The sequence below is a fragment of the Vipera ursinii genome (assembly GCF_947247035.1).
Source record: "Vipera ursinii genome assembly, chromosome: 1".
In the NCBI taxonomy this organism is placed as follows: Eukaryota; Metazoa; Chordata; class Lepidosauria; order Squamata; family Viperidae; genus Vipera; species Vipera ursinii.
Window position 1 is genome coordinate 264,355,950 of NC_139512.1, and position 27,701 is coordinate 264,383,650.

Here is a 27,701-nt window from a genome sequence, read left to right on the forward strand (position 1 = left end):
AGAGATGGTGTTAGACTTCCGGAGAAAAAAGGAGGAACCTGCCCTACTTTACATCGGGGAGGACTGTGTGGAGAGAGTTTCCTCCTTTAAATTTCTGGGAGTCTACCTCTGTGAAGATCTGACCTGGAAAGTTAACACAACCCAGGTGGCTAGAAAGGCCCAACAGAGGCTTCACTTTCTTAGGGTCTTGCAGAGGAACAGGGTAGAACAACGGCTAATGACCCTCTTTTACCGATCTACTATAGAGAGCATCCTCTCGTATGGTATTGTGGTTTGGTATGCTGGTCTGAAAGCCACGGACAGGAAAGTATTACAGAGGGTAGTGAGCACAGCACAAGACATTGTGGGCTGTCCCCTGACACCACTGGATGACATCGCCAGGGCTCGTTGCCTTGGAAGAGTGAGGAAGATTCTCAGGGATGACTCACACCCTGGACGGTATCAATTTACTCTCCTACCATCCGGTAGGAGATATAGGAGTATAGCCAGCCGTACCAACAGGCTGAAAAATAGCTTTTATCCGTGGGCTGTTAAGCTTTTAAATGGGATATAATCTCTGTGAACTTATGCAGAATTGACTTGGGAGGCCGGTGTGTGGTGTAGTTGGTTCACATGGTGTGGTAGGATGGAGGGTTTGTTGTCACTGTGTGTTGGGGGGAGAGAGCACGGGGGGAGGCTCAGCTAATCTCAATGTACACATGTTGTACTTTGACAATAAAGGTTTATTATTATTGAGAAAGACTGATTTAAGCTAAGCTATTACCTGCAGAGGAGCTGGGAAACAACTCAAAGTATGGGTTGCCCAGTTATGGGGAGTAAAGCTCATGATAGTCTGCAGGATATCTTTGCACCAAGTCCCCTGAATGGAATCTGAACCTGTGAAAAAATCTAAAACAGAAAGATAAACATAACCGACTATTCAAAAAATTAAAGCAAACGCAACTGGATTAACGGAATACTATAATCATCCAATAGTTCTGTTTGCATTCCTTCAGTTGCTCTTAATTACAGTTCTTCATTTCTGCTAAGCTTCATTAAATGATTACTCAGTCTGTGAATAGTCCACATCCTAGTGCCATATGGTTTATTCTAGTTAGAACTATACTGATTAAGCCAACTATTCTTGAAGTTGCTGCAAGAGGAATGGACTTCATACAATTTCTAAACGGAATATTATCCTACACTAGAATATATATGTCATATCAAGATAAAACATCTGCCTGTTCAATTTGAGAAGTCTAACAGTAGAAGTAAATCAAGAACAATAACATTTAAGATACTTTAAAAAATTAGCACAGTTCTAACCATTTCTATTTTCTAAGTAGGATCCATGAAAATCTGGAATTGTTACCTGTGACGTGTGTTGCTCTTGCTAGAGTCAAAATGAGTGCTCTATTCAGTTCCTCCGATTCTGCTGAAAGCACGGTTTTGGGCTCATTAAGGAATCGAGTAAATTGTGGCTGGACTTCAGAGCTGCCCAAGGCAGTAATCAGCCGCAGTGCTGTGCTTTCCACACTATAAAAAAGAATACACCCTTAAGGATATGTTATGCTAATTACAGAAACTACACCTAGTTTCAATGAATTGTATTCTAAAATTGCACAAACCACATTTCCCACATGGTCAAATTATAGAATGGTGAAATACATTGACTCTTGAAGGCCATTACATCAAAGAAATAAACAGGAGATGTAATCAATCCAGCACTATTTGGATTTGTAACTTTATTTTTTGTTATCGTCTAGTATTGTGAGGATATACATGTATATTTCAAGTAGCTTAGCATTACAGAAATGCTGCAAGTAAATTTAGTCTTTAAGAGGGCTCTGGAAATAATAGTAAATATTTTAACTTTTAACTAAAATTACAATCCAATTAATTTCAGGTACATTTTGCTTGAAACAACCCAGATTTAATTCATGGATACATTTTTTAAACTACAATTGCAGGGGTCAGATGAAATGAAAAGGTGAAATTTATGAAACAATAAAACAAAATTATTTATTTATTTATTTATTTAATTATTTATAGTTACATTTATATACCGCCCTATTCCCTGAGGACTCAGGGCGGTTTACAGGGAATTAAAAATCCACCATACAAAAGTTAAAAAACCAATTAAAAAATATTAAATTACCCTGTATACATTAAAACCCCCAATTAAAATTTCTCCTCAGCCTGGGCCTGAGAGCTCAAAGAGCCAGGTCTTCAGGCCCCGGCGGAATGATCGGAGGTCGGGGGCAGTCCTCAGCTCCACCGGCAGCTGGTTCCAGAGGGCAGGCGCTCCCACCGAGAAGGCCCTATCCCTGGGTGTCACCCGCCGGCAATCTCTCACCGGCGGCACCCTGAGCAGACCCTCCCTGTGGGAGCGCACTGGGCGAAGGGCGTTTGATGCCGGCAGCAGGTGTTCCCTCAAATAATCCCATCCCCAAGATACAGCTGTACTAAAGATGAAATGGAAAGTTGATTCTATCTCATCCCAATAAAGGCCACCCCTTATAATAACCTCTTAAAAACCCAGTGGCTATCTTAAGGAAGGAAATCCAGAATGTATCCGTGCATCTAAATGACTGAATTTAGTCCTCAAAACAGTTCAGTGCTTACTAAATCACAGTCCAGAAGAAAAAAAACACACAAAATGTTTGCTTGTCTCTTCACTTCCTTCCTTGGAACCTAAGGCTATTATTCAATAAAATCATCAGATGAAATTGGAATTGGTGGTAAAATCAGGAACCAGAATTGTAACTGAGGTTTAAGTTCTTGAGCAGGCAATTGCAACTAAAAATAGTGAAGTTGTGGTTTAATTAAATCACAATTGTATTGTTCACAGGTGACAGTTATTATTTCAATGTACATACCACACTGAATCCAGAAGAATGCTTAAAATCACTAATGGCTAAAACTCAAATTGAAGTCTTAAATCTTTTCCTATAATGTAATGCATAGCCTTCTGAATTGATCACTAATATGGGTTGGCATTATTTAAATGAGCTTATTATGATTTGTTCTGTGGGCCATGTTTCAACTCCCCCCGCCCTTTTTAAGTACTCAATCTTACACAAGTCCCAATAAAATGAAGAAGCATGGGAGGTGGAGGAGAAATTCTCAAGTCTGTTCTGATTTGTAAAGCTGTAGAAGGAATGGCAGAATCTAGCAGTGGAGTTAAAAGGGGGATCAGCCTAGAATCCCTACATAGTCACAAAGAGAACTAAGCTCAACCCCTCTTGAGTGCTGTTCACCATCATTTAACTCTAAGCAAGTGCTGACCATTACCCAACTGACTTCCAGTTATGCAATACAACTATCTTCCTCACTTTCCCAATGAACCCTTCATGGTTCCTAAATATGAAGGGAAGGGAAGGCAGCTCCATTTCATAGGCAAGTGGGCAGCAGGCACGCTAACATCCAAGTCTATATGGACTGCTATCAAACATTTCTCCCCTGCTCCCCCCCCGAAGCTCCCATTTTGTGCAAATTAGCAGGAGTGTCTTAACTTAAATGGGTGGATTTCGTTCCATTTTATTCTTCTATGATTTCCTGACAAGCCTAGTGTCTCTAAAGCAAAATAAAAATAAAAATAAAAATGATAATTTGCTGAAAATACTATTACCACAAATGAAGCTGGTTTTGATTGGTCTGTGGAAAGGCAGCTAGAGAATGAAGATTACTAAGAAGCTGGACTCTGTAATGAGGCTGGATGTGGTGCATGCGATAGCTGAACATCTCCAACAGGGTATGCAAGATCCCCCAAGCATGAGACTTAAAAACTGTAGGCAGCAGTTGACCTGAGAAGAAAAAGAAGCCCTGCCAATTATTTTCTAGTGAAAAATTAAGAGAAAGCCAGCTTTCCTGGAAACATAAATCCACCCAGATTCTTACATTTACAAACAACTCTCAACTCAATTATTCTTTGCAGTAAAGTACTACTGCTACATAGAGAAATCTGAAAAGAAAGGGAGGCTCATTTTTACAGGCATATTATTACTATACAAATAAAATTCAAGGTGCTGGTGATGACCTATAAAGCCCTACATGGCTTGGGTCCGGGATATCTGAGGGAACACCTGCTGCCGGCATCAAGTTCCCTTCGTCCAGTGCGCTCCCACAGGGAGGGTCTTCTCAGGGTGCCACCGGTAAGAGATTGCCGGCGGACGACACCCAGGGATAGGGCCTTCTCAGTGGGGGCACATGCCCTTTGGAACCAGCTGCCAGTGGAGCTGAGGACTGCCCCCGACCTCCGTTCATTCCGCTGGGGCCTGAAGACCTGGCTCTTCGAGCGCTCTGGCCCAGGCTGAGGATTAATTTTATTTTAACTGGGGTTTTTACTTATACAGGGATAAATTTAATTTTTTTTTAAAACTTGGTTTTTTAACTTTTGTAGTCTGCTTTTTAATTGCCCTGTAAACCACCCTGAGTCCTCCGGGAAAGGGCGGTATATAAATGCAATAAAATAAATAAATAAATAAATAAGAATGTCACCGTGTTTATTAAGTCACCACTCCATTTACACCCAAGCTTAAAAGATCCCACTTAAAGGACAGGTCTTTAGTAAAAAGGCCAAAGATTCATACAAGGGGAAGAAAAAACGAAGGGGACTACATCAAGTTATTGTAGAGTAGCTTCAGACATCAATCTAAGACCAAAAAAAAATTGGTTGTGTTCACAAACTGCATTATGACAAAATGTATTATGTTTAACTGTAATTTAAAGAGTGGTGCAATCACAGGGGTGATGAGTGTACCATTGGGAATAGTTTAAAAAAAGAGGTTAAGGGTACATCATCATGGAGAAAATCTAGGTAGTCTCTAGGAATCAAAAATGACTTGATGGCAGAGTCAATTTAGCAGGTGAGATGAATATTGTGAATTGTATATAATATTATTTATTTATTTATTTATTTAGATTTATATACCGCCCTTTCCCGAAGGACTCAGGGCGGTTTACAGGGCATTTAAAAGAAAGTCAATACAAACGTTAAAATAAATTAAAAAAGATTAAATAAAACCCTGAGAAAATTAAAAACCCAGTTAAAATTAAAATTAAAGAATTCTCAGCCTGGGCCAGAGAGCTCGAAGAGCCAGGTCTTCAGGTCCCGGTGGAATGAACGGAGGTTGGGGGCAGTTCTAAGCTCCGCAGGCAGCTGGTTCCACAGGGCAGGCGCACCCACTGAGAAGGCCCTACCCCTGGGTGTTACCCGCCGGCAATCTTTAACCGGCGGCACCCTGAGGAGACCCTCCCTGTGGGAGGTTAAAGAGGTATGAATTCAGTTTATTGTGATTTATTCCTCAGGTCATTCTTCTGAAATTATAGCCCATTATGTATGAATAAGGCCGATTACAAATTAACCTTTGGCCAATCATTCTCACTCCAAATTATCTATCAAGGCTATCTACAATTTTCAAGGTTTTAAACATTTATCTGAAATTTCGGAGAGACAGAAATCATAAAAACATTAGTAGAATATACAATATGATGTAAACATTGTCTCTGGTGGACTTAGATTTTCAAAGGATACATTTCAGTTTCACTAAAAGATCCTTATTATATCACAAAATAAGTACATCTCCTTCCATCATTTTTAGCTAATGTGGCCAATGGTCAGATTGTAGACGCTATAATCAATCAATTTCTGGAAGGTTATAAATTGATTGGCATCAAGTAATGTGAGAACAGGTAGACTTTTCTCCTGAGAGACCAGGTCTCTCATCAGACATAATACCCCATATTCTTTAGTTTAGATTATTGCATAGCGTTAAGGAATGATTTCTTTGGTACTATAATATGCAAAGAAGCAATTAGGGGAAAGAATTCTTGCAGGATCCCGTTATTGTTACCTTACAATAAAGGTAATATTAATACCCATCTTCTTTCTGGACTACCTTGAAAGGTTGACATCAATCTTGCAAGTCTGAAAATATATCTTTCCCCTATTCCCTTGCCTTTTCAGCCCAAGAAATTAGGAAGGGTCCTTTCTGAAATGTTTACCATGCCCCCATTCCTTCTGCAGACTAAGTTGTCTCTTATCTGACTCTCTCTCTCTCTCTCTCTCTCTCTCTATCTCTCTATCTCTCTATCTATCTATCTATCTATCTATCTATCTATCTATCTATCTATCTATCTATAGTTGTTGTTTGTTGCAAAGTCGTGTCCGACCCATTGTGATCCCAAGGACAACGTTCCTCCAGGCCCCTTCCTGTCCTCTACCATCTTGTGAAGTCCATTTAGGCTCTCTCTCTCTCTCTTAACATAATCACCATTAATATTTGGTAAACAGCGTGTTGTCCAGGTTTATATTTACAAAGAATCAATAACAATTGGTTTCTGTAATTACTGTACATACTTCACATAGTAGCTTTCCTTGATTTTCTCTTCCTCCAATAATCTCTTGTATCAACCTTAAGTTACTACATTTCTTAGTATTTTAATAGATAGCAATTGAATATAAACATTTTTCTAGCATTTCTACAAGTAACAACCACATCCATACAAAGCTTCTTTTCTAATTAATCATTTTAATCACCTTGTCGTAGATCCTGTTTTTAAAGTTCTCATTTAAATTTGTTTTCCCCACAATGTTCAAAAATGGTTTTACCTGTTAAGATTTTCTTAAGAGTTAATTACGCTCAAATGCTGAAGTCTTTTTTTCCTTATACGAGCCATCCCAACAATTTTATATTTCTCGTATCTTAAAACTAAAACAAAAGCAAAAGCAAAAAAAAAAAAAGAGAAGGAAAAAAAAAGACTCTTATCCTCCTTCTGTCTCTCAAGAACACTTTACAGATCATTACAACTGCTGATGATTCTAAGCAATTCGGTTTGGAATTTACGTTCTTAAAAAAATAGCAGTCCAAAAGAATATTAATTAATGACGTTTTCTTACTGATAAAACCTTTGATGCCCAAGGATTCTATTTCCATGTAAACCAGCAGACGGCTGTATGTTTCCACAAGAGCTGGAGCTAAGGCCAAGCTAGTCTTTGCATGGGCCAGTTTTATTACCCTGGTGGCTATGCTGTGAATAAGGCTGGAAAAAAAGAAGGAGGTGTTATTATTTTCCATAACAAATTTTTAAAATTAGGACTCTTGGATTCAGGAAAACGTTAACACTGTACATCAGTTTCTTAGTATTCCAATGACTGCTCAATACAGAGCAGCCACCAATTTTGATTGGCACTAACCAGAATTCAAAATCAGTGTCATTTGTTGGGTTTCAAACTGTTGGTAAGGCTTGGATGCTTAATCACAAAGAAGCCATCAGAACCATGAAAAAGCTGGCAAGGCCAGGGTGAAGGAGAGCCCACACATTCATGCTAACTGCCCAATCCAATTGAAGTCATGGAGAGCTCATGGCCTTTATCAGGTATTTCAATTTAATAATTGAAAAAAATAAAACACCTGGGGTGGTTTAACATGTCGGGCAAATGCGTCCACTGTTGTTACTGGTTAAATTTTACCTCATTTTGGCATGAACTGTAAGGGAGTCCAAGAGGTTCATGGGCAGTGGTGTGATTGAGCCTGAAGCCATGCAGTTGGTTCCTGGGAGAGGTATTCTCATGTTGCCGTTCCCATAAATAGTTTCCACCAGAACACCCATGGGTAACGTAAAGCATTCCGAATTAGTGGAATAAGCATTGCACAGCAAGGCGATCTTGTAGTCGTTCATGTGAAGACTTTTATTCCTTAGACTCTGTTGCAAGAACCTGGATACCCAAAGATACTTAAGTGAATGGGAGAAGCCTGCTTATGTGCGAAAGATCTAATACACACTAGCCATAAAAAAATGTATATGTGATAATGGTATATTAGACTCATAGGGGCATCAACTTTTTCGGCAGAGTAAGACGGACACTATTTGGAGCAAATCAGAGAAAAATTAGTCTACCGCCTACCCATGTCGTCTCTTCTTACCACATGGCCTAATTCTACATAGTTGCTCTTTAGGCAAATAGGCAAGCAACTCATAAATCCCAGGTAGCCCCATTGGAGCAACTCTAAATCGAGATGCCAAAATTTAGCAGCAATTTTCCAATGTCTCTGCCTTGCCAATAAGCAAAATGGACTTTTGCTAGGCTGAATGCATTTTACCATTTTTTAAATTATAAAAAATGAAAATAAAAATCGTCACAAAACCGAACAAAAGTTATAGGGCAGAAAAGTTGCCTTTACCCCATAAAATGATATGTTTGTAATAATAATCACAGAAAAAAAAAACAAACCAATTCATCCGTAGTGTTACAAATAACTTATAATATACCTTATACCTTCCACGGCTTCAAAAGCCCTTTAAAATAAATCAGATTGCCCATCTTTATCATAAAACACAGAACAGGTACTAGGAAGTTAGATAAGCTTCATTCCTGAGTTTCCTTGAAACTGTATCTCAAGGATGCTTATTTCCTTCCTTCTTTTGTTTAGTAGAAATTGTTCTACTTTATTGGTCTTTTAGTTCTCAAGACTGTTTTGTCATCCTGAAATTTTACCGCAACACTGGTTTCAAATGCTATCATGTGATGTTTTTTTTTTTAAAAAAAAATTAAGGATGTATGTTTCCTGATTTTAAGTGTGCGTTTCTGATGCTCTGTAGTTACAGGATTTGGTATACATTTAATGTAAAAGTGAAAATATATACTTTTTTTGTGTGGGTATCATTGTTCATCCTGTTTTCAGAGATTCCAGGATGATCATGATTGAAAAGGACTTTACAAAGCATAATTACTCGTGATGGAGCTTGAGAGAGTGAGGAATTGGAATCTGTAGTTTAGAATTGTCACTGTGAGCTTTTCTGTTCAGATGTATCCAGATACAGGTCATTGCAAAAGCATGGGTTGACTGTGGTTTGTTGATATCGGGCACAGGAATGCACTAAGGGAAAGAGGAACATGATGTTAAATTATATTCCATTATTATTCAGCAAATAGATATGGTGAATCAAAATTTAGAAACAGAGTAACTACATTTTCAGGAACCTGTGTATCTGCTGAGGTAATTATCTCTTAAAATTCGTTACCAACTCAATCTGCTAATACTCACCTTCATCTTTTCTCTTTTTTTTCAACTTGACCATGTAATCAGGATTGCTTAATTTTGCCAAATGTCAGGTTGGTTACTTTATCTTTGAGAGTCTTCTTCTAATCTAGCTTTTACTCTTTGGAACAGACCATGTTGATAGCCTTGCTAGGTCATCAGACAAGAAGCAGACTCAGAAATATTAACTCTTATCTTCCTTGTAAATTTCATTAACTAGTGGGAGATCTTGGAAAGTATTCTATTCCTTCATTCCCTGCAAGAGGCAATAATCTAACAGCATTTTCAGATATGAACCTGGCTATCACATCTGAAGTCGTAAATCATTTTCAAAAAGTCTCATATAATGCCCATTACTTACGACCATCTTTAAAAGTGCTTGTTGTGTCAATATTAGATATAATTTTATATATACACCTTTCACGGTTGTAAAAATGAAGTATAAGAAGTATAAGAAAAAAAACCTCAAGGCATGAGATTTTAGACCAACTGTACCCAATGTCCAAAGAACATCAGGCTCCTCTTTGCCAAATTATCCCCTGTGGGGGAAGGATTGGTTTTACCCCTTGGATATCAGTTAAAAGTGAAGCAAAATTAATCATAGTAAAAAATATTTTAAATGGCAACTCACTTCCTTCTCAGGGTAGAGGAGGTCAAAGAGCTTCATAACAGGAAGAAAATCGCCTAATGCATTTTTCTGAATGCTTCCTGAGATGAACTGTAGTAACACCCACATCAAATGGTCTCTGCCTTTGATCAGGCCTCGTCCTGCCAACTATAAGACCAAGAAACTCCATGAATACCGAATACACATGCCTAAGTAAACTCTTACAAGTTTCTAAAAAATGTTACATTTAGACACTTGCAAAGATGCTTTCCCCAATAAGTTATTTGCCAACATTTATGTAACACCAATGGGAAAAAATCACCATTCCATACTCAGCCAAAAGCATCAGAAATTTTTGAAGCCCTAGTTAAAACCTGGCCCACTCCATCCCACCATCTGGTTGCTCGCGGCTGCAACGGGGCAGGAGGGCACGCGGCACCACGAGGTGAGGCGAGGCAGGTGGCGGAGGGAACTGCCCCATGCGCCCTGCATCCCAGGGCCCCTGCAGCTAGGCCAGTCCCCGCTTGGCAACCTCCCGTCTGACCGTCCCCCTCTTCGCTTTCACTCCCCTCCCAAGCCGGACTCCCATGCTACAGATGATGGGCGGGGGAAGCTCAGTCCCCTTAACTGGTCCCTCTGCCATTTGGGAGCTAGGGGGCAGTGAAAAAAAAAGTTTAATCAGACCTTCCAACTTCTTGCAAAAAAAAAAAGATCTCGCGAAGTTGGAAGGTCTAATTGAACTAAAAGTCCCACAAACTTCATTTATTTCCCTGCATGCGGTGGCAGAGAAACGCAACCAAACTGGAAAGCAGGTTAGTGAAGGAATGCTTTGCGGAAGAGAGGGTGGGTGCGCCAAGCTCTCCAGCTCCTTAGTGCCGGAGCTGGAAAGCAGGTGGCAAGGTAATCCCCCCCACAAGGGCTCCAGGCTCTGAAACAGGCCCATCTCTCTCCAGCCGCTGTCCAGACCTACCGGAGGACGAGGCCGGCATCTATTGAAATGTGACGGCATTCTGGCTCTGGCAGGGAAGGGGGAATCCAGCATTGGCGCTGTAGGCAGGATGCCCACTCACTTCAGCACCCTCCCCAACTCTCCGGGGTTCAGTGGGTGCTTTGGCCCTGGGCTGCCGCCTCCCAGTTCACCTCTCAGGCAGGCCAGGCCAGGAAAGCAACCCCGCAGCATCTCCGGGGCAAAAGCCCCCCCCCCACCCGGAGGAGCATCAACCTGGCCACTCCCGCCTTGGCGCCCTTCCCACTTGGCGCCCTTCCCACTGCAACCCCAACTATCTCCTACTGATAGTTTTATATATATACTGATAAAAAAAAAGACCTGGTCTTAATTTTTGGGGAAACACTGGTAGGTGTTGTACCAAACACTTCCCAACCTGCTATGAATAACTGATGTTAATCTATACTGTTAAAACAATCATTGTTGGAATATGATTTTGTCAATGCTTGTATGTAATGTCACATGCTGAAGATCTCTAGGTACCCACTTGCTAAACCAACTGGTGCCAAAACAGAAGGGTCAACGAGATACAATAATGTGTGTAAGCGTGAGACAGTTTTTTAAAAACTTGAAAAATAGTCATCCGTTTGTTTTTGCTACTGAAAACCTACCTTCTGATGCAGAGAGAGGACCATGTGAGGGAAGCTCGCAAACTGAAAAAGTACGAAGAAGATAAGCTGACTGGACAGATGCTGCCACAGCAACTGGCTGGTTCCACCATCATCAAATTTCTCCTCCGTCTCTGAGCGCTCCATGGCATATACCACCAAATCGACCAACTGGTCCTCCAGCACAGGGCATCGCTGTTTGTGCTGCAAAGTAGAAATCAGATACAACATTCCAAAAACTAGCATTCATCACTTTCACTCTTTACTCTAGTAAATTGACATGAGCATGACATGAGCTTTCAACATAAAAATTTACAAGGTAAGCCAATGCATTAAAACTGTCTGATGTTACAGGTCACCTTACACCATACTCTACTTATTATGCCAATTTACCAAGCCACTTCTCTATGGAATTGATTGAAAAGACTGTTTATGAGAATACAGTTCCATGATGCATTTTGATTAACAAATCTAGGAATGTGCTACCTTGGAACAATGTTGCCATTGATTTGACTTCCCTATTCCTAATAATTGAAAAAGTCGAATATTTTAAGTAAAAACAAATTTCCATTTACCATACAGATGATGCTTTTCTGTTCCTTCCTTTTTACCCTACGAACTTTTTATTTTATGTATAACTAATTAAGCATGATCTGAAGTTAATTTACAGAACCTGGGAGGAATATCAAACATATGCCCTCCTCCTTATTCAGACTTCATTTGCCACAACTCATTAATTTAAATAGAAAGGATTGTTGTTATTGTTAACTGCGAAGTCGTGTCCGACCCATCGCGACCCCATGGACAACGTTCCTCCAGGCCTTCCTGTCCTCTACCATCTTCTGGAGTCCATTTAAGCTCACGCCTACTGCTTCAGTGACTCCATCCAGCCACCTCATTCTCTGTTGTCCCCTTCTTCTCTTGCCCTCAATCTTTCCCAGCATTAGGCTCTTCTCCAGTGAGTCCTTCCTTCTCATTAGGTGGCCAAAGTATTTGAGTTTTAGCTTCAGGATCTGGCCTTCTAAAGAGCAGTCAGGGTTGATCTCCTCTAGGACTGACCGGTTTGATCGCCTTGCAGTCCAAGAGACTCGCAGGAGTCTTCTCCAGCACCATAGGTCAAAGGCCTCAATTCTTTGGCGCTCAGCCTAATCCAGAAAGGATTAGAGGGGGGGGGGAAAAGGCAAGGTGCTTATACCTACACATTAGCATGCATGTAGTTTGATGTTACCCACGGACAAATTGATAGCATCCATGGATCCTGCTAAGCCAGACACAGGAGATAAGCGAAAGAACAGGAATAAGCCTTAGTAATCTCCAAGATGCACTTTGCATTCCTTCATTAATGCTATAAATAATCTGGAAGCCTTTTTTTATTTAATTGGAGCCGGTTGTTGCCCAAATAACTGTGGTTGGCATAATTAGTTTCAAACCATCCAAAAGTGATTTGAGAAATTGGTTTACTGAAAGTAGCCAACGCTCCAGTTTAAAACAGTGCTAGGTCTGGGCCATACAGCAAACCGGTGGAGAAGTTCTAAACCTTTCCTGTATAAAAAGGTAAAGGTTCCCCCACACATGCATGCTAGTCGTTTCCAACTCTAGGGGCCGGTGCTCATCTCTGTTTCAAAGCCGAAGAGACACCGCTTGTCTGAGGACGTCTCCGTGGTCATGTGACAAACATGACTAGACGCCAAAGGCACACGGAACGCTGTTACCTTCCCACCGTAGTGGTCCCTATTTTTCTACTTGCATTTTTATGTGCTTTCGAACTGCTAGGTTGGCAGAAGGTAGGACGAGTAACAGGCGCTCACTGTTACGCGGCACTCAGGATTCGACCCGCCAAACTGCCGACCTTCTGATCGACAAGCTCAGCGTCCTAACCCACTGAGCCACCACGTCCCTTTCCTGTATAGAGGACATAAAAAGGAGAGAATGAGCCTCAGGCTTCTTGCTGCTTATTTCCTCTTCATAAAACTCCATATGGCTTGGCATGTAAATGTAATCACTCTACTCTTTAAATTCTCCTTTGTGACACTTCATGTTATTCCCAAACAGCCTTACTGGGATTGGGGAGGGACTTGAGCATTATGTAAGAAGCATTCCACTGAAATAAGCCAGTTGTAGCCTTGCCTTGCATTGTACTGTTTAGATTTATCTGGACATTTGAGTCTTGGCTTGATTTTGTATAGTCTACACCTAACACTTGTGTTTAGATTATCCCTGGTATAATTTTATAGTTTTATAATTTATAGGTCTCATGTCTAAATGGCACATGACAAATTAAACTTTGTACTTGGACAGCCTGGATGGGAACTTTATAAGATACAGCTAAGACTATAATTTTTAGAAGTAAATAATTGGGTGGATTCACGCATCCTTTGATATTGCCATAAAACTAACATGAGCCATTTCTGATTTTTTTGTTTTTTTAACTCAAAGAATATTGGTTTTACATTACGGACCTGTAACATAACACAGCTTTAACATGAAGGAAAATATATTATTTTAAAGAGACCATACAGAAAAGATATGGAGCTGTTTGGAATCTAATCATGAAAATGCTGCGTCCCTTTCTAGAGGCAAAAAAAAAGGGATTTGGGGATTGTTTTCCTTTTTGAAAAAATTTTTGCTAGAGGATCCAGAAATGATTTAACTCAAAACATTTTGGCACTCCTCCTAATAAATTTTCCTTTAACTAACCAATAGCCTACAATACTTCTCTGAATTAAAAAAGAAAAGAAAAAAGAACTACCTCGAAAAGAGATATTTAGCCTAAATCAGACAGGGTAGCTTTTTGCCATGAAAAAGGGATTATGCTTTCCAATTAAACAATAGAATGCAAGAATGGCAAAATTTTGGACAAAATCGGAGAACAGCGCTCTCTCTTCCACATGCTCTTTGCCAGCTCGAAACTGCCCCAAGCTACAATTCTAGCTGAGCTTTCTTGAAACATGCTTAAAAACAGAAGAACTCTAACCAAAAAGAAAGCATTAGTTGCTTCTGACTCTCTTTCAAAATCACAATGCCATCATCACAACTCAACCACATTACAATTTTACAATGGGCAATATCAACACCAGTTGAGAATACTTTTTTTTCCCAAATGCAGCTAATTATGAAGCAGAGCAGAATGCAACAGACAATACTACAAACTATTTAATGATTCGGCATGCAAAACTACTGTGTTCAGGGCTTGAAATTCACTATAATTTGATATGGAGAAATACAACATTGTTGTGGTAATTATCAAGCCAGGATATATCATTAAAATAAAATTCATGATTTTTTTTTGAGTTTGGAAAAAATATAAAAGCCAGTTCTTGGCTTCCACCATACTATAACTTGACCAGGAAATGGAACCCACAAAGCAGCAGATATATCAGTTGTTCTCAGTAGTTCTATGGGGAAAAGAGGTTTAACAAAAAAAACCAAAAAATTGTTGGGTTCTTAGCATTTGCTGAGTTTTGTTCTTGTAAATTAAGTATTACTCTCAGTGCTTTGAGAGTAAGGGAACAAGAAAGATCAAACTGTTAAAGAGCACAAAATCTGATTCTCACCCCCTGACAGAAAGAACAAGCAAGTTCACTGAGATACTTCTCATTTTAATGTTTTCAGCTTCAACCTCATGCTTTCTTCAAAAAGACAGTAGTGCTTGTCAGTGTATTTCTTTCTGTGCTGTAGGTGCCAAACTATGAAGTCAACCAGTTTGATTTCCGGGACATATCCATGCTATTTTCTTGGTAATCTTATGGAAGCGGCCTGCCCTTGCCTTCTTCTGGAAGAGTGTTAAGTTCCAAGTCCACCAGACGGCCCTGGTATATTTCCCAGTATTCTCACCTCCTAGTATTATACCAGGCCCAACTTTTAGTTTCCAAACCCAGATAAGCTATGTGTTGCTACATTCTGAAGTGTTTAGACCAGACATGTCAAACACAAGGCCCGGGGCCCGGATCTGGCCCGCAAAGTGGTTTCATGTGGCCCGCGAAGCCATCCTGGAAACAGTGAGGGACCGGCCCCCACTGCCTTGGCCCCGGCCCAGAGACCCTCCTTCTGCCAGAGACCCTCAGATCTGTCCCACTCCTGCCCAGGCCCCTATAGGCACCCTTCATGCGAAAGTTGTAGAGCTGGCCATGCCCACCCAGTAGGCCATATGCACTCTAGCCACGCCCACCCAGTAGGCCACGCCCACCCTGGCCATACCCACCTGGCCCCCTGAGGGCAACCGCAATGCTAATGTGGCCCTCAAGGAAATTGAGTTTGACATCCCTGGTTTAGACTGTCTGTTGTGTAATGATGGGTGATACTAGTTCTTCTACAAATTAATTCATAAACAAGTATGCCAATCCATTCAGAAATTATGAAGGTTTACATATTGGAGCTTCTGTGGTCAAAGGATTAACATGGCTTTCTTGTGCAGAAACCAGCCACTACAATCAAATAATTCAGTTGTCAAGTTTCCGACGAATGAGCTCTTCAAAGGACTCTGAGGCATTGTTTACCTTAAAAGTCTTTTATTAGAGCCCTATAACATCGGCAATGCTTGCTAGAAGCTGGAATCTGAATTCCCCTCCCCTTAGCACAATATTATTAAACACAATTCTCCTCCTTTCATTGCTGTCATTAATCACATTCTTCAATTAGTTTGAAGGGCCAGTTTTCCCTTCTGTTAGACAACCCGCCAACTTCTTATCTTCTCTTATTTCAAAACAGCCTTGAGAGACATTCTTCCTCCTCCCCCCAGCATCAACTGATTCTAGTTCTAAAAGTAACACACAAGTTTTAAATATGAAATAGCTGCTTCTTCATCTTTTGTCAAAGCAAGAACATCCGATTTTAGCAGCACTGACATCAGTTCTTTTAAGAGAAACTTCCTTTTCTTAGGTAGTAAATGAAAATGATACCTCACTCTCTGATTTCAATTGTTTCAATTTCAAACATTTTAAGTATACATATATAGTCCTAAAAACTACTTGACAATTAAGCTATTTGTAAACATTAGAATTCAAGAGACCTATTATCATGTACAACAGGGATGTCAAACTCAATTTCACTGAGGGCCGCATCAGCATTGCGGTTGCCCTCAGGGGGCCGGGTGGGTATGGCCAGGATGGGCGTGGCCTACTGGGTGGGCATGGCCAGCTCTACATCGTTTGCATCAAGGGTGCCTATGGGGGCCTGGGCAGGAGTGGGATAGATCTGAGGGTCTCTGGCAGAAGGAGGGTCTCTGGGCCAGGGCTAAGGCAATGGGGGCCGTTCCCTCACTGTTTCCAGGATGGCTTCGCGGGCTGCATGAAACCACTTCGCGGACCGCATCCGGCCCCCGGGCCTTGTGTTTGACATGTCTGATGTACAAGGTGCAGAATATGGACTCTCATTCCTTGTAGTTTGAACCTCTTTCTTTTGAAAGTCTCATAAAACCAAGAATAAATGATTTTTTCATTATTCTTTCACATTTTGCGTGAAAAGTGGTTCAGTGGGCACAACATCAATACATGGAGGAACCTTAAGTGCCAGGCTTTTCAACCTTTTCACCCATTGTACCACTTTTAGGATATGGCAACATCTGAGTACCACCAGTCGTCTAGCAGGGTGTCAAAAACTTGATGACCAAAAAAAGGAAAAAAGTGATGAAGTACAGGTAGTCCTCGACTTACAACAGTTCGCTTAGTGACTGTTTGAAGTTACAATGGCACTGTGAAAAAGTGCCCCCCCAAGCCACAGCCGAGCAAGACACCTGCCTGCCCTGTGGGGGTGCGGTGTGTTTGGTTTTTATTCCCCCCGTCTGCTGGATGGTTGCAGCAGGTTTTGGTCACTTCACATGACCCTGGGACACTGTGACCGTCATAAATATGAATCAGTTGCCAAGCATCTGAATGTAAATCACAAGACTCTGGAGATGCTGTAACATTCCAGCTGATTGGCGGTTCTTCTGGGCTTAGCAGAAGCACCGGGATCAGTGCTGAGCTCCAGCTGGAGCCTGGTGCTGATCCTGGTGCTTCTGCTGAGCCCTGACAGTCCTGACAGTCCCAAAGAAGCGCCAATCAGCTGGAAAGCGGCACTGATCCTTGTGCTTCCGCTGAGCCTTGACAGCCCTGTGGCTCCAGCCATCTCTCGCTCAGGCTTGGGCGGTGCTGCCACCGGTTCAGCTCATTCCCCTCCCCCGCTACCACTTTTCTAGGATGGTCGCGTAGCACCTGCCAGGTGCCAATGTACCACAGGTGGTACCAGTACCACTGGTTGAAAAGTCCTGCCTTAGAGGATCTATTAGTTCTAAGAGACACCATGAAGTGCACAACCTGTGGACACAGAGGTCATACACCTCTTCAGCTGATTTGTAAAATTCATTTTACTTAAAATCAATATCGGCAGGTAATTAAAACAAAATCTTCTGTAATGATAGCAAGTTAACATTCTTAAAAGAAGAAAAAAAAGGCTTGATATATGAAACTCAATAAAGAATAATTCAAAGCCTAGTTTCTACTGATTTTAGATTATTATTATTTTTTTAAAAAAATAGTTTTAGTAACCATTGGGGGAAAAAAATCAATAGAAATGAAATTGCCAGAGTTTTAATTTGAATTGACCACAAAGTCTTCTGAAAACAATGCAATAGGCCTATGCTCCTCAGAGAAGAGTGAAAGATATTGTATTCTTTACACATTTTACTTGTACCATAACACATTTCAGCAGTGCTAGGTACAGAACAACTATGCAATATAGACAATTTGGACTACCCTGCCAAGTAATACTTAGAGACCTATGCTGAGGCCATTAGCAGATCTAATTTTTAATGTGCAGATTAGGAGAAAGACTGAGCACAGACCAAAATGGGCGTTCCTATACAGGTCAGCATATCAAAACCTTCCTTAACCCGGCTATTACTTCTATAGGTGCAAGGGTAAAGGCAAAGGTAAAGGTTCCCCCGCACATGCGTGCTAATCGTTTCCAACTCTAGGGGCCGGTGCTCATCTCTGTTTTAAAGCCGAAGAGCCAGCGCTTGTCCGAGGACGTCTCCATGGTCATGTGGCCGGCATGACTACACGCCAAAGGCGCACGGAACTCTGTTACCTTCCCACCATAGTGGTCCCTATTTTTCTACTTGCATTTTTACGTGCTTTCGAACTGCTAGGTTGGCAGAAGCTGGGAAGAGTAACAGGCGCTCACTCTGTTACGCGGCACTCGGGATTCGACCCGCCAAACTGCCGACCATCCAATCGACAAGCTCAGCGGCCTAACCCACTGAGCCACTGCATCCCTTATAGGTGCAAGCCTACTGTTAAAAGTTTTCATAATCTTTTTCTCTTAGACAAGGGTGATAATTCGACTGATATACTCAAGTTTCAAGTTCCCAAATTCTTGTTGCACTTTTCCAGCGCATTTCTCATTTATAAGTTTAGATCTGAATGGTTTTCATACTCCACTTTGAACATTGTAAACTACAAATCTGCATGTAATACAGAATGCTCATGTTTTTTTTCCTTGTCTGCCATCCATTAAGGCCAATTAAATACTTAGTTCATAAACTTTGGGTTGAAGCCAGATAACGAACTGCAGGAAACACTAAATCTTATGATCAGCTAAACAATCGATTACCTTAAAAAGATTTTGTAAAATAAATAAATAAATAAATAAAATATCTATAAACATGGTAAAAATTTTGCTTAAGGAAATAGGGACTGAAAAGTAGATAATTTTTAAACTAACCCTAATAAGGGGTGATGTTAGTAAGACTGACGATGTAACCCTTTTATCTCTAAATCATGACGACAGAAAGGAAGACCTTATTAAAAAAAATGAACTATGTAGGGTTCTCTTCTATTAATAAGTCTAGAATGCTGAATTATCTGAGAAATTTCACAAGCATCTGTATAGGCCAGGGGTAGGCAACCTCGGCTCTTTTATGACTCATGGACTTCAACTCCCAGAATTCCTGAGTCAGCTGACTCAGGAATTCTGGGAGTTGAAGTCCATGAGTCATAAAAGAGCCGAGGTTGCCTACCCCTAGTATAGGCTTTAATTCCTGTACTTTAATTTATTTAGGCTAATATTTGTTCTATTTAGGGTAATATTTACATTGTGTTTTTAAATATTATTCTGGGAAAAAGGACAGCATACCAATGATGACAATCACAATAAATAAAATTGAAATGGAATAAGATCTGGGACTACTGTTTGGACTAGAAATATACAGAAACAACTTTGAAGCAAATTGTTTCAACTTCAAAAAAAAAACCAAAAACAAAAAAAAGAACAAAACAAAAAAAAAAAAACTCCACAGAGGAAAGTTTTCAAACAGTGTGTCCCTTAAGAGTCAATGTCCCATCTTCTTAAAAGAGGTGTTCTGAGCATCACTGTCCTATTCAGTTCAACTAAATAGGGAAGACAGCCACTTTGGTGATCTAATTACAGAAACAAATATTGGAGATGTCCTTTGAGAATAATTTTCTAACCTGAAAGGGATTATCCTTGTAAATAAACAAAAATAAAATAAAATAAAAGGACAGAATTATTATTGGAATGCAAGCCGGAAATAGAATGCCAGAAAAAATTACTCTTTGCCTTGGGATTACTATATGAAATAAATAAACAACAATCCTTTTGTAATAATGCTTACACTGCTCATCTTATCCACAGAATCTGTTCCCAGGTAAATCAAGGAAGACAGATCACAAGGGTAGGCCACACCAGATTTAATTGGATATTTAACTGGCAGGGGAAAACCACACTTGGCACATGAAGTGGAGTGAGCAGATAGGCTCATATTTGTGTGTATTTCAATTTAATGATCTGTTAGCAATGTGCAATATTAGACGAAAGAGATGGTGTTAGACTTCCGGAGAAAAAAGGAGGAACCTGCCCTACTTTACATCGGGGAGGACTGTGTGGAGAGAGTTTCCTCCTTTAAATTTCTGGGAGTCTACCTCTGTGAAGATCTGACCTGGAAAGTTAACACAACCCAGGTGGCTAGAAAGGCCCAACAGAGGCTTCACTTTCTTAGGGTCTTGCGGAAGAACAGGGTAGAACAACAGCTAATGACCCTCTTTTACCGGTCTACTATAGAGAGCATCCTCTCGTATGGTATTGTGGTTTGGTATGCTCGTCTGACAGCCGCGGATAGGAAAGTATTACAGAGGGTAGTGAGCACAGCACAAGACATTGTGGGCTGTTCCCTGACACCACTGGATGACATTGCCAGGGCTCGTTGCCTTGGAAGAGTGAGGAAGATTCTCAGGGATGACTCACACCCTGGACAGTATCTCTTTACTCTCCTACCATCCAGTAGGAGATATAGGAATATAGCCAGCCGTACCAACAGGCTGAAAAATAGCTTTTATCCGTGGGCTGTTAGGCTTTTAAATGGGACATAATCTTATGCAGAATTGACTTGGGAGGCCGGTGTGTGGTGTAGTTGGTTCACATGGTGTGGTAGGATGGAGGGTTTGTTGTCACTGTGTGTTGGAGGGAGAGAGCACGGGGGGAGGCTCAGCTAATCTCAATGTACACATGTTGTACTTTGACAATAAAGGTTTATTATTATTAATATCAAATGAATGTAATTCTGGTGCATTTCTAAGTCTAAAGTACCAAAGAGATCTCAATATACCCCCCATTTCCAAGCAGGTTATCTACCAACCACTGGGTTTGTATAATTTGAGTATTAGCCAGCTGATGGAATTTTCAGCATCAACATCTGAATTCCCATCAAGAAATGTCACACATGATCCTTCCATGCTTTCCACTGACAAATGAACAAGAAATTCACAGACTGTTGTTATTATGGCAGCACACCTACAACTCAGTTTGTCAGCATTTCCATCAAAAAACCATTAATTCCAGGTTTTGTCGCTTGACGATAACTGTTTGCTTTCAGAAAATTGAGATTAAATGACAAGTCTCAGTGTTTCATAACTCACAATGCGTTAGGCAACAACTACTAAATTTCTTTACTAAAACTAGTATCATGGAATTTTGAAGAATTTAACTCACAAAATCTTCATTCTTAATTTAAAAGCCTACATATACTGTAAAGGTGAAAGAAGATTTGAGGGAGACAGCAGAGAGGGGTCTATAAACGTAGCAGAGAGGAATGACAGAATCTGGTTTAAACATTTGGCGCTCGATATTTTTTCATACAGAACCGGCCTCCCTTTCAAGGAAGAAAGTTGTGCCTCTTTAAGGACTTTATCTGGTTTGAATGAGGTGAGAAGGGAAAGGAAAGAATACTGCTTTAACTCCATATATGGAAAACTCAAGATGTTACATTTTTGTGTTTATCATATCAGAAAATCCTTCCTGTAGGAAGCTCTTTAACAGAGAGAAAGTTAAAATGTTATTTAACTTTATTTATTTATTTAAAAGTTAAAATACAGCTTAAGAAAAGCTAACAAAGTTAGTTCCGAAAATTCTTTTTGCAAAAGCATCCGGTCTTACTTGGAGGTTTTCTTTGAAGACTTTTTTTTTTCCCTTGAAGACATTTTGCTTCTCACCCAAGAAGCTTCTTGGACGAGAAGTGAAACATGCTCAAGGAAAAAATAAAAATAAAAAATAAAAAGAAAGCCCCAGTTGCCTTTTGAAAAGCAGCTTTGGGACAACCATGACCTGAATGAGTGAGATGTTCAACAGATATCAAACAAAGTTAGGTACACAGTTTAAAAGGTAATATGATGAATTCCTCTCTGGGAACCCCTATAGATCAATTACTATTTTATGTAACGAGTGCGTTTGTTGTGCATATATACTTTATGGAATGCAAATCTCCTAAAAAGCATATGGAATAATAGCAATATAAATACCAAAAGACCCAATATCGATTTCCTATTCAGGTAATGCGGAGGGGAGAACAGCAATTAATTGTTAATTGTGTTGCTATAGTAATTTTTGTAAAGCACTTTATGATATTTTTTTTCTTAAGAAGAGGGATGCCTTCAGAAAATAACAGTAGATTGACCAACATATCTCTTAAGATATGAAGATTTGCATGAAGAATGTCCTTGCCTCTTAAAATCTATGGGCTTACCGATCAAGCATCACTGCATGTCTCCTTGTCAAAAGTGAACTGAAAAATGGACACATCTGCCATACTACAAAATTGGACATATTGTCATACAACGAAACCTCTAAACATACAAGGAATTTAAAGTGCAGTGTCATTTTGAATCGCACAGGGAGTTCACTGAATTGGGCAGTTATGTAGCCGTCATACAGGAAAGAACATGTTACACGGAAGTAGGTCTTTCTTTGTACCATCTATGAGAAAGAGATTGTTGTGTTCCAACAGCTCAATCCGCCACAATCAGTACTCTACAACTCAGATCCTTCATTATGGCCAAAGTATTTTATGTTCACCTACAATGTGAAAGGCTTTGCAAAATAACATGTGGAAGTGCTTCAAAGTTTGTGGAAGTGGGGATTTATTTACCAATGTTTTATTTTCAAGCAAATGTTATGGTCAAGCACAATACATGAAATAAACGTGGTTTTTTTCCCCCAAAATGAAAACACTGACACAACCTTCACTATGGTATTGCAAACACTGTCATCGAACTTTAAAGTTAGATTAGAAACAGACTAAAATTGCCAATATTTGAGTGTGTAAACAGGCAAGCATATACGGCAAGTAAAAGTTGCAATTTTTTTTCCAAAATTTTCCTCCTCCTCTTTTTTTTCTTCCACCTAGTTCAGCCCATTTGGAGCTTCTGGTGAGCGCATTTATTACAGAGGCTGAGAATGACCTTTCCTAGTCAAGTTGAATTTTTATTGACAAAACTTACGTAGTGTTAAATTCAACAAAGGGAATTTTCTTTCGATCTTTTTGTAGCAACTTTTTTTTTTAGACATTTTATGGTCTGAACAAAAATAACGCTGGAAGGATCGGACAGTAATGGATAAATCTTATCCAGGTACTGAACTGGCTATGTATATCCTCTGGTAACCTCAAAACCTCCAATTTGCAGAGGAAGCGGTTCTTATCATTGCATGTGAAAATCCCACCAATTTCAAGCCCTGGCCAGATGCGTATTCTCGAACTGGAATCAGTGGCTAAAAAGCAGCCAGCGTATCGTTAGTCACAATACAACAGTAAGGTTGTGAACATACCTGAGCAATGTTCAAGGTCTAGAGCATTGGAGGATGGGCAGGACAAGACAGGACAGAACAAAAATAAAGGAAGAAAAAAAGAAAAGACAAAACAGTGACTATGAGGCCAGCCTCAAGTTACCCCAAATCAGACCAAGCCCACCCACATGGTCAGGCAAAAAAAAAAAAAAAAGAAGAAGAAGCAGCACAAAAATTTAAATAAAATAATATCAATTAACAGTAGACTATTCATTACCATCAAAGGTAATGAAAACATGCCAAGGCATTCAACAGACAAATTCTACCGACTATTCGTCTAAGCAATACATCTATCACCACCACCTTTCAGTCAATCCATCCATCAGTCAGTCCATCAATATTAAATGAGAAGATGCCTGCTGTAGAACAAAATCTGTCCAGGGTATATTTGAGGCTGGCCTTATAGGGGAAAAAAGCAATGCCAAAAATATCCTTTTTCTTAAAAAAATAAAAATAAAAATAAAAAAATCTTTCAATTTAGAAGTCTTTCAAAGCAAATATGTAAGTAAACAGAAATAATCGTGCCCAATTAACCTAATGCAATAATACCGAAGGGGAAAAAAAATATGATCTGATCCTCAACTGTTTTGCTTAGTTAGCTACAGCAAAGAAAAGAGAAAAGAAAGGTGCAGGTTCTATGCAAAGGAAAAGCCATTACAGCACAATACAGTACCTGCTTGTTTAGGCCTAGCATATTGCAGACCATATCTCGGGAATAGGGCTGCTCCAGCACATACCGCAACAAGGCAGTCTGAGGCTCAAACAGATCCTTTGAAAACAAGAATAAAAGCAAACAAATCCCAACCTATTGGCACAAAATAAATTTGAAAACTGAAATCAAATGCACCGTCCACACAAAAGCAGCATTTGGCAACGTGACACCCATGAGCGCTTACACACTTGTGATACTCCCAGATAGCCTCTGCGAATCCTTCCGGTAAAAAAAAAAAACAGACACACACAGAGTACACAGTATACATTTGGCTGGTGTATCCTAAGTTTATTTGGTCTTGCAATATCTGGGCATTCGCGGGTAAGAACTCACAACTCTTTCTGTAAGCAAACCGAAACTCTTGGGTGGGATGGATTGAAATCTTACACAAGGCTTTAGATTCTTTTTCAAGAAAAATGTCCAGCCTATCCTATGTGGAAGCGTGTAACGGTGCCCAGACCTAAAGAGATTGCAAAATGCCAAAAGAAAGCATTTATGTCAGATTTATGTCTAATTGTCCCTTTTATCTCAAGTGGGGTTTTTTTCCTGCCAGATTCTTATTTCAGGCTTCATTTGTTTAGATAATAGGAGTGATTTGTTTCAAATATTAGGCAGCATCTGGCAAAATCATCTCTCTATCGACAGAAAGGGAAATTAGGCTTATTGAAAGCATTAAAATGGATATGAGGTCTGCCAGGCTCATGTGGCTGCTTCAGAAGCTCTTCCCAGTTTGCCTCCAGGCACAGAGCCACTCTGCTTGGCTGCCAGTCCCGCTAGAACTTTTGGCAATGTACAAATTACTGGGGAGAGTTTTTGAAACAGCTGCAGGGACTCATTTATTCAGCGGCTTTAAAAACCGGAAAAAAGGCCCTCCTTCGTTTTCTCTGAGGCTAACCCGAGTGGAGAAGAAGTTCATAATCAAAATGATTTCACCCTCCTTATGGCTTTACTTTCCAAGCATTTTGTGTTTGGAAAATTAGCAGCAAGGAATCATAGTCAAAAGAAAAGTGTAAATTTATCCCCAGAGCTTTAACTGGTATAAAAGCAGGACTTGCTCAAGGTGTAGATGTAATTAGAAGCTGCTACAGCTGTTTATTAATGAAACAGAATGGTATTTTATTTGGATTTCTTTCTATGAGCTCTGGAATCTAATGGAAATGCATCATTTCTTCATTAATAACATTTTAGCAGGGCTTTTTTTTAAAAAAAATATTGTTGCTACACTGTTTCTCACAGATATTTTGTATTTTATATTTCTGTGGTTTGGAATAATTGTTTTGTTACTTATTATAAAATGCCTAAAACTTGTTGGGCCATAGTTCAAATCAATCAAATAATATTGGAAGAGGTACTGCACATAAGAGCATGCATGTTTTATGCTATGCCCAAATCTGGTCCTGAATTTTTGGATTTTGAGAAGAATCGTTTTAAAAACAGTTTGCTTTGCTTTGAATAAATTTAAAGGGATCTCCGAGACATCTTGTTGCTGTCAAAATCTTTCCAGGGGTTACTTTAAGGCTAGTAAGGTACTTCATTTTACTTTCCTGATAGGTAGGTAAGAGAGAAAGAGAGACAGAGAAAAAGAGAGAGAGAGAGAGGGGGAGGGAGGGAGGGAGGGAGGGAGGGAGGGAGGAAGGAAGGAAGGAAGGAAGGAAGGAAGGAAGGAAGGAAGGAAGGAAGGAAGGAAACTTTTTCCAAGATTAGTACAATGTTTGGGGTATCTCCCCCTCAAAAAATCCCCCACATACAAATCTGTTTAATGTTTTTATAAGCATTCAATTAATAAGCTAAATTTCAATTTTCACTGAATTTTTGAAATATGATTAATATGCTTATTTATTCTATTACATTTCAAAGCATTCACAAAGGTCACATGCACATATACCTTATCATATGGCAAAAGGCCTTTCAGTGGAAAACGAAGTGTTGTCGGGTCCAGTTTCCATGAATTGCAAATAGCACCAGAATTGTTCACTACAGGAAGAAGACTACATCGTCCTGGACACCAAAGAGAGAAAATCGCAAAGTATATTATTCCCTAAATGTAATTATTACAATTGGGATATTGTTACTTAGCTTTTTTATAAACGTGCAAAACTTCATACAGATGGGTACAGATTACATTTTGTAAGTATTTTAAATATCAACATGTTCCATTTTCAGATTATTTTAGATAATCAGGTTATCCTGAGTTATATGAATAGCAAATTTCTACTTTTCAGTTATTATTTTTTACTGTTATTAGACACAACAATATTAAATCACAGCTGTCAGTTCTTTAGCTGGCACTGACCTTCATACACATCCCCAGAACTTATGTTGCAATATATCTAAGCAGTGTGGTCTTTTGTAATGGACAGTTGGAATATTATCAATGTGAAGATTATATAACACATTTATATATTTGTCCATCTTATGTTGAATTCTGTGCAGCTCCCAGTCATGAGATTTTCTAACTGCCATTCAAAAAAATTTTGGTACTGCACCCAGTGTGCTGATAACCACTGGGACCATGATGGCTAGTGTATGCCATAATCTTTCAATTTCGATTTTCAGATCTTGATATTTTGTGAGCTTCTCCAATTCTTTGCAACTATTCCAGGGGTCCCCAACCCTCAGTCTGTGGACCGGCACTTGGCTGCGGCATGCCAGAAACTGGGCCACGCAAATAAGCCACGTGATACTTCCTTCTTTTCAACCGCAGTTAAATCTGGTATGTTATGTGCCAAGACTTCAATCAATTTGTATTCGAAAATCCCACAATATTTTAACCGGCTCATTTTTTACTACTTTTCTCAACTCTACGTTTTTCAGTTTTCCATTACTGGCACATGATAATTTTTGTAGATGTTCCAGTGAATCATTTTGCAACTACGCTAGGTCATTGGTTAGAATCAGTTTGTACCATCTTGTACGAGCTGCGCATATGATCTACTATTTCTTCTGTTTCTTTGCACAATCTGTACTTTGAATCATTTGATTATTTTTTTTCAATTGTGGCCTTGACTGCATTAGCGTGAAATTTGCTTTTGAGCAGCCAAAACCAACCATTTTGATATTTTTTTTACTGTTCCAGTTGTAAGCAATTGTCAGGTTTTATCTTTCTCTACTTTTCACCGACTCTTTTTTTTAGAAATTGACTATACCAATAGTAATAGCAATAGCACTTAGACTTATATACTGATTCATAGTGCTTTACAGCATTCTCTAAGTCTTACAGAGTCTGGGTCCTCATTTTACCAACCTTGGAAAGATGGAAGGTTGAGTCAACCTTGAGCCGTAGAGGATCGAACTGCTGGCAGTCAGCAGAATTAGCCTGCAATGCTGCATTCTAACCGCTGCAGCCACCACGGCCATGCTTTTCTTTGCCAGCATTCTGCTTGTATTATTACATTATTTCAATATTCATGCTTTGTTTTTTGTACATTCAGTCTTATTATTATATACAACTGTTACTATTAGCGATTCTCATTTTACAGACAAAAGATCTAATATTTATAAATGCTATCTATACTATCCTGGTCATGAGGGTTGGACCTCACCATTGAATCCTGCCCCTTTGCAAAGGTTTTCTTTGTCTCTCCCTCCCTTCCTAATTTGTACACTGATTCAATTAATAGTACAAATGCAGGCA

At 39.7% G+C, this 27,701-nt stretch overlaps 1 protein-coding gene across 2 annotated transcripts in view; it reads right to left on the reverse strand.

Moving 5' to 3' along the window:
• The window catches only part of MED23 (mediator complex subunit 23), a 51,339-nt gene that overhangs the window by 14,645 nt on the left and 8,993 nt on the right, over positions 1 to 27,701 (reverse strand). Inside the window, exons 9-19 of one of the 2 annotated variants that reach the window (XM_083379927.1) lie at positions 25,953 to 26,065; positions 24,029 to 24,124; positions 23,338 to 23,355; positions 11,248 to 11,448; positions 9,655 to 9,798; positions 8,716 to 8,861; positions 7,454 to 7,699; positions 6,881 to 7,023; positions 3,611 to 3,785; positions 1,352 to 1,515; positions 764 to 888 (exon numbers count right to left, since the gene is read on the reverse strand). In XM_083379927.1, the coding sequence (XP_083236053.1) occupies positions 764 to 888; positions 1,352 to 1,515; positions 3,611 to 3,785; positions 6,881 to 7,023; positions 7,454 to 7,699; positions 8,716 to 8,861; positions 9,655 to 9,798; positions 11,248 to 11,448; positions 23,338 to 23,355; positions 24,029 to 24,124; positions 25,953 to 26,065 (1,571 nt within the window). The remainder of the gene's footprint in view (positions 1 to 763; positions 889 to 1,351; positions 1,516 to 3,610; positions 3,786 to 6,880; positions 7,024 to 7,453; positions 7,700 to 8,715; positions 8,862 to 9,654; positions 9,799 to 11,247; positions 11,449 to 23,337; positions 23,356 to 24,028; positions 24,125 to 25,952; positions 26,066 to 27,701) is intronic. The other variant, XM_083379928.1, reaches the window with a different exon arrangement.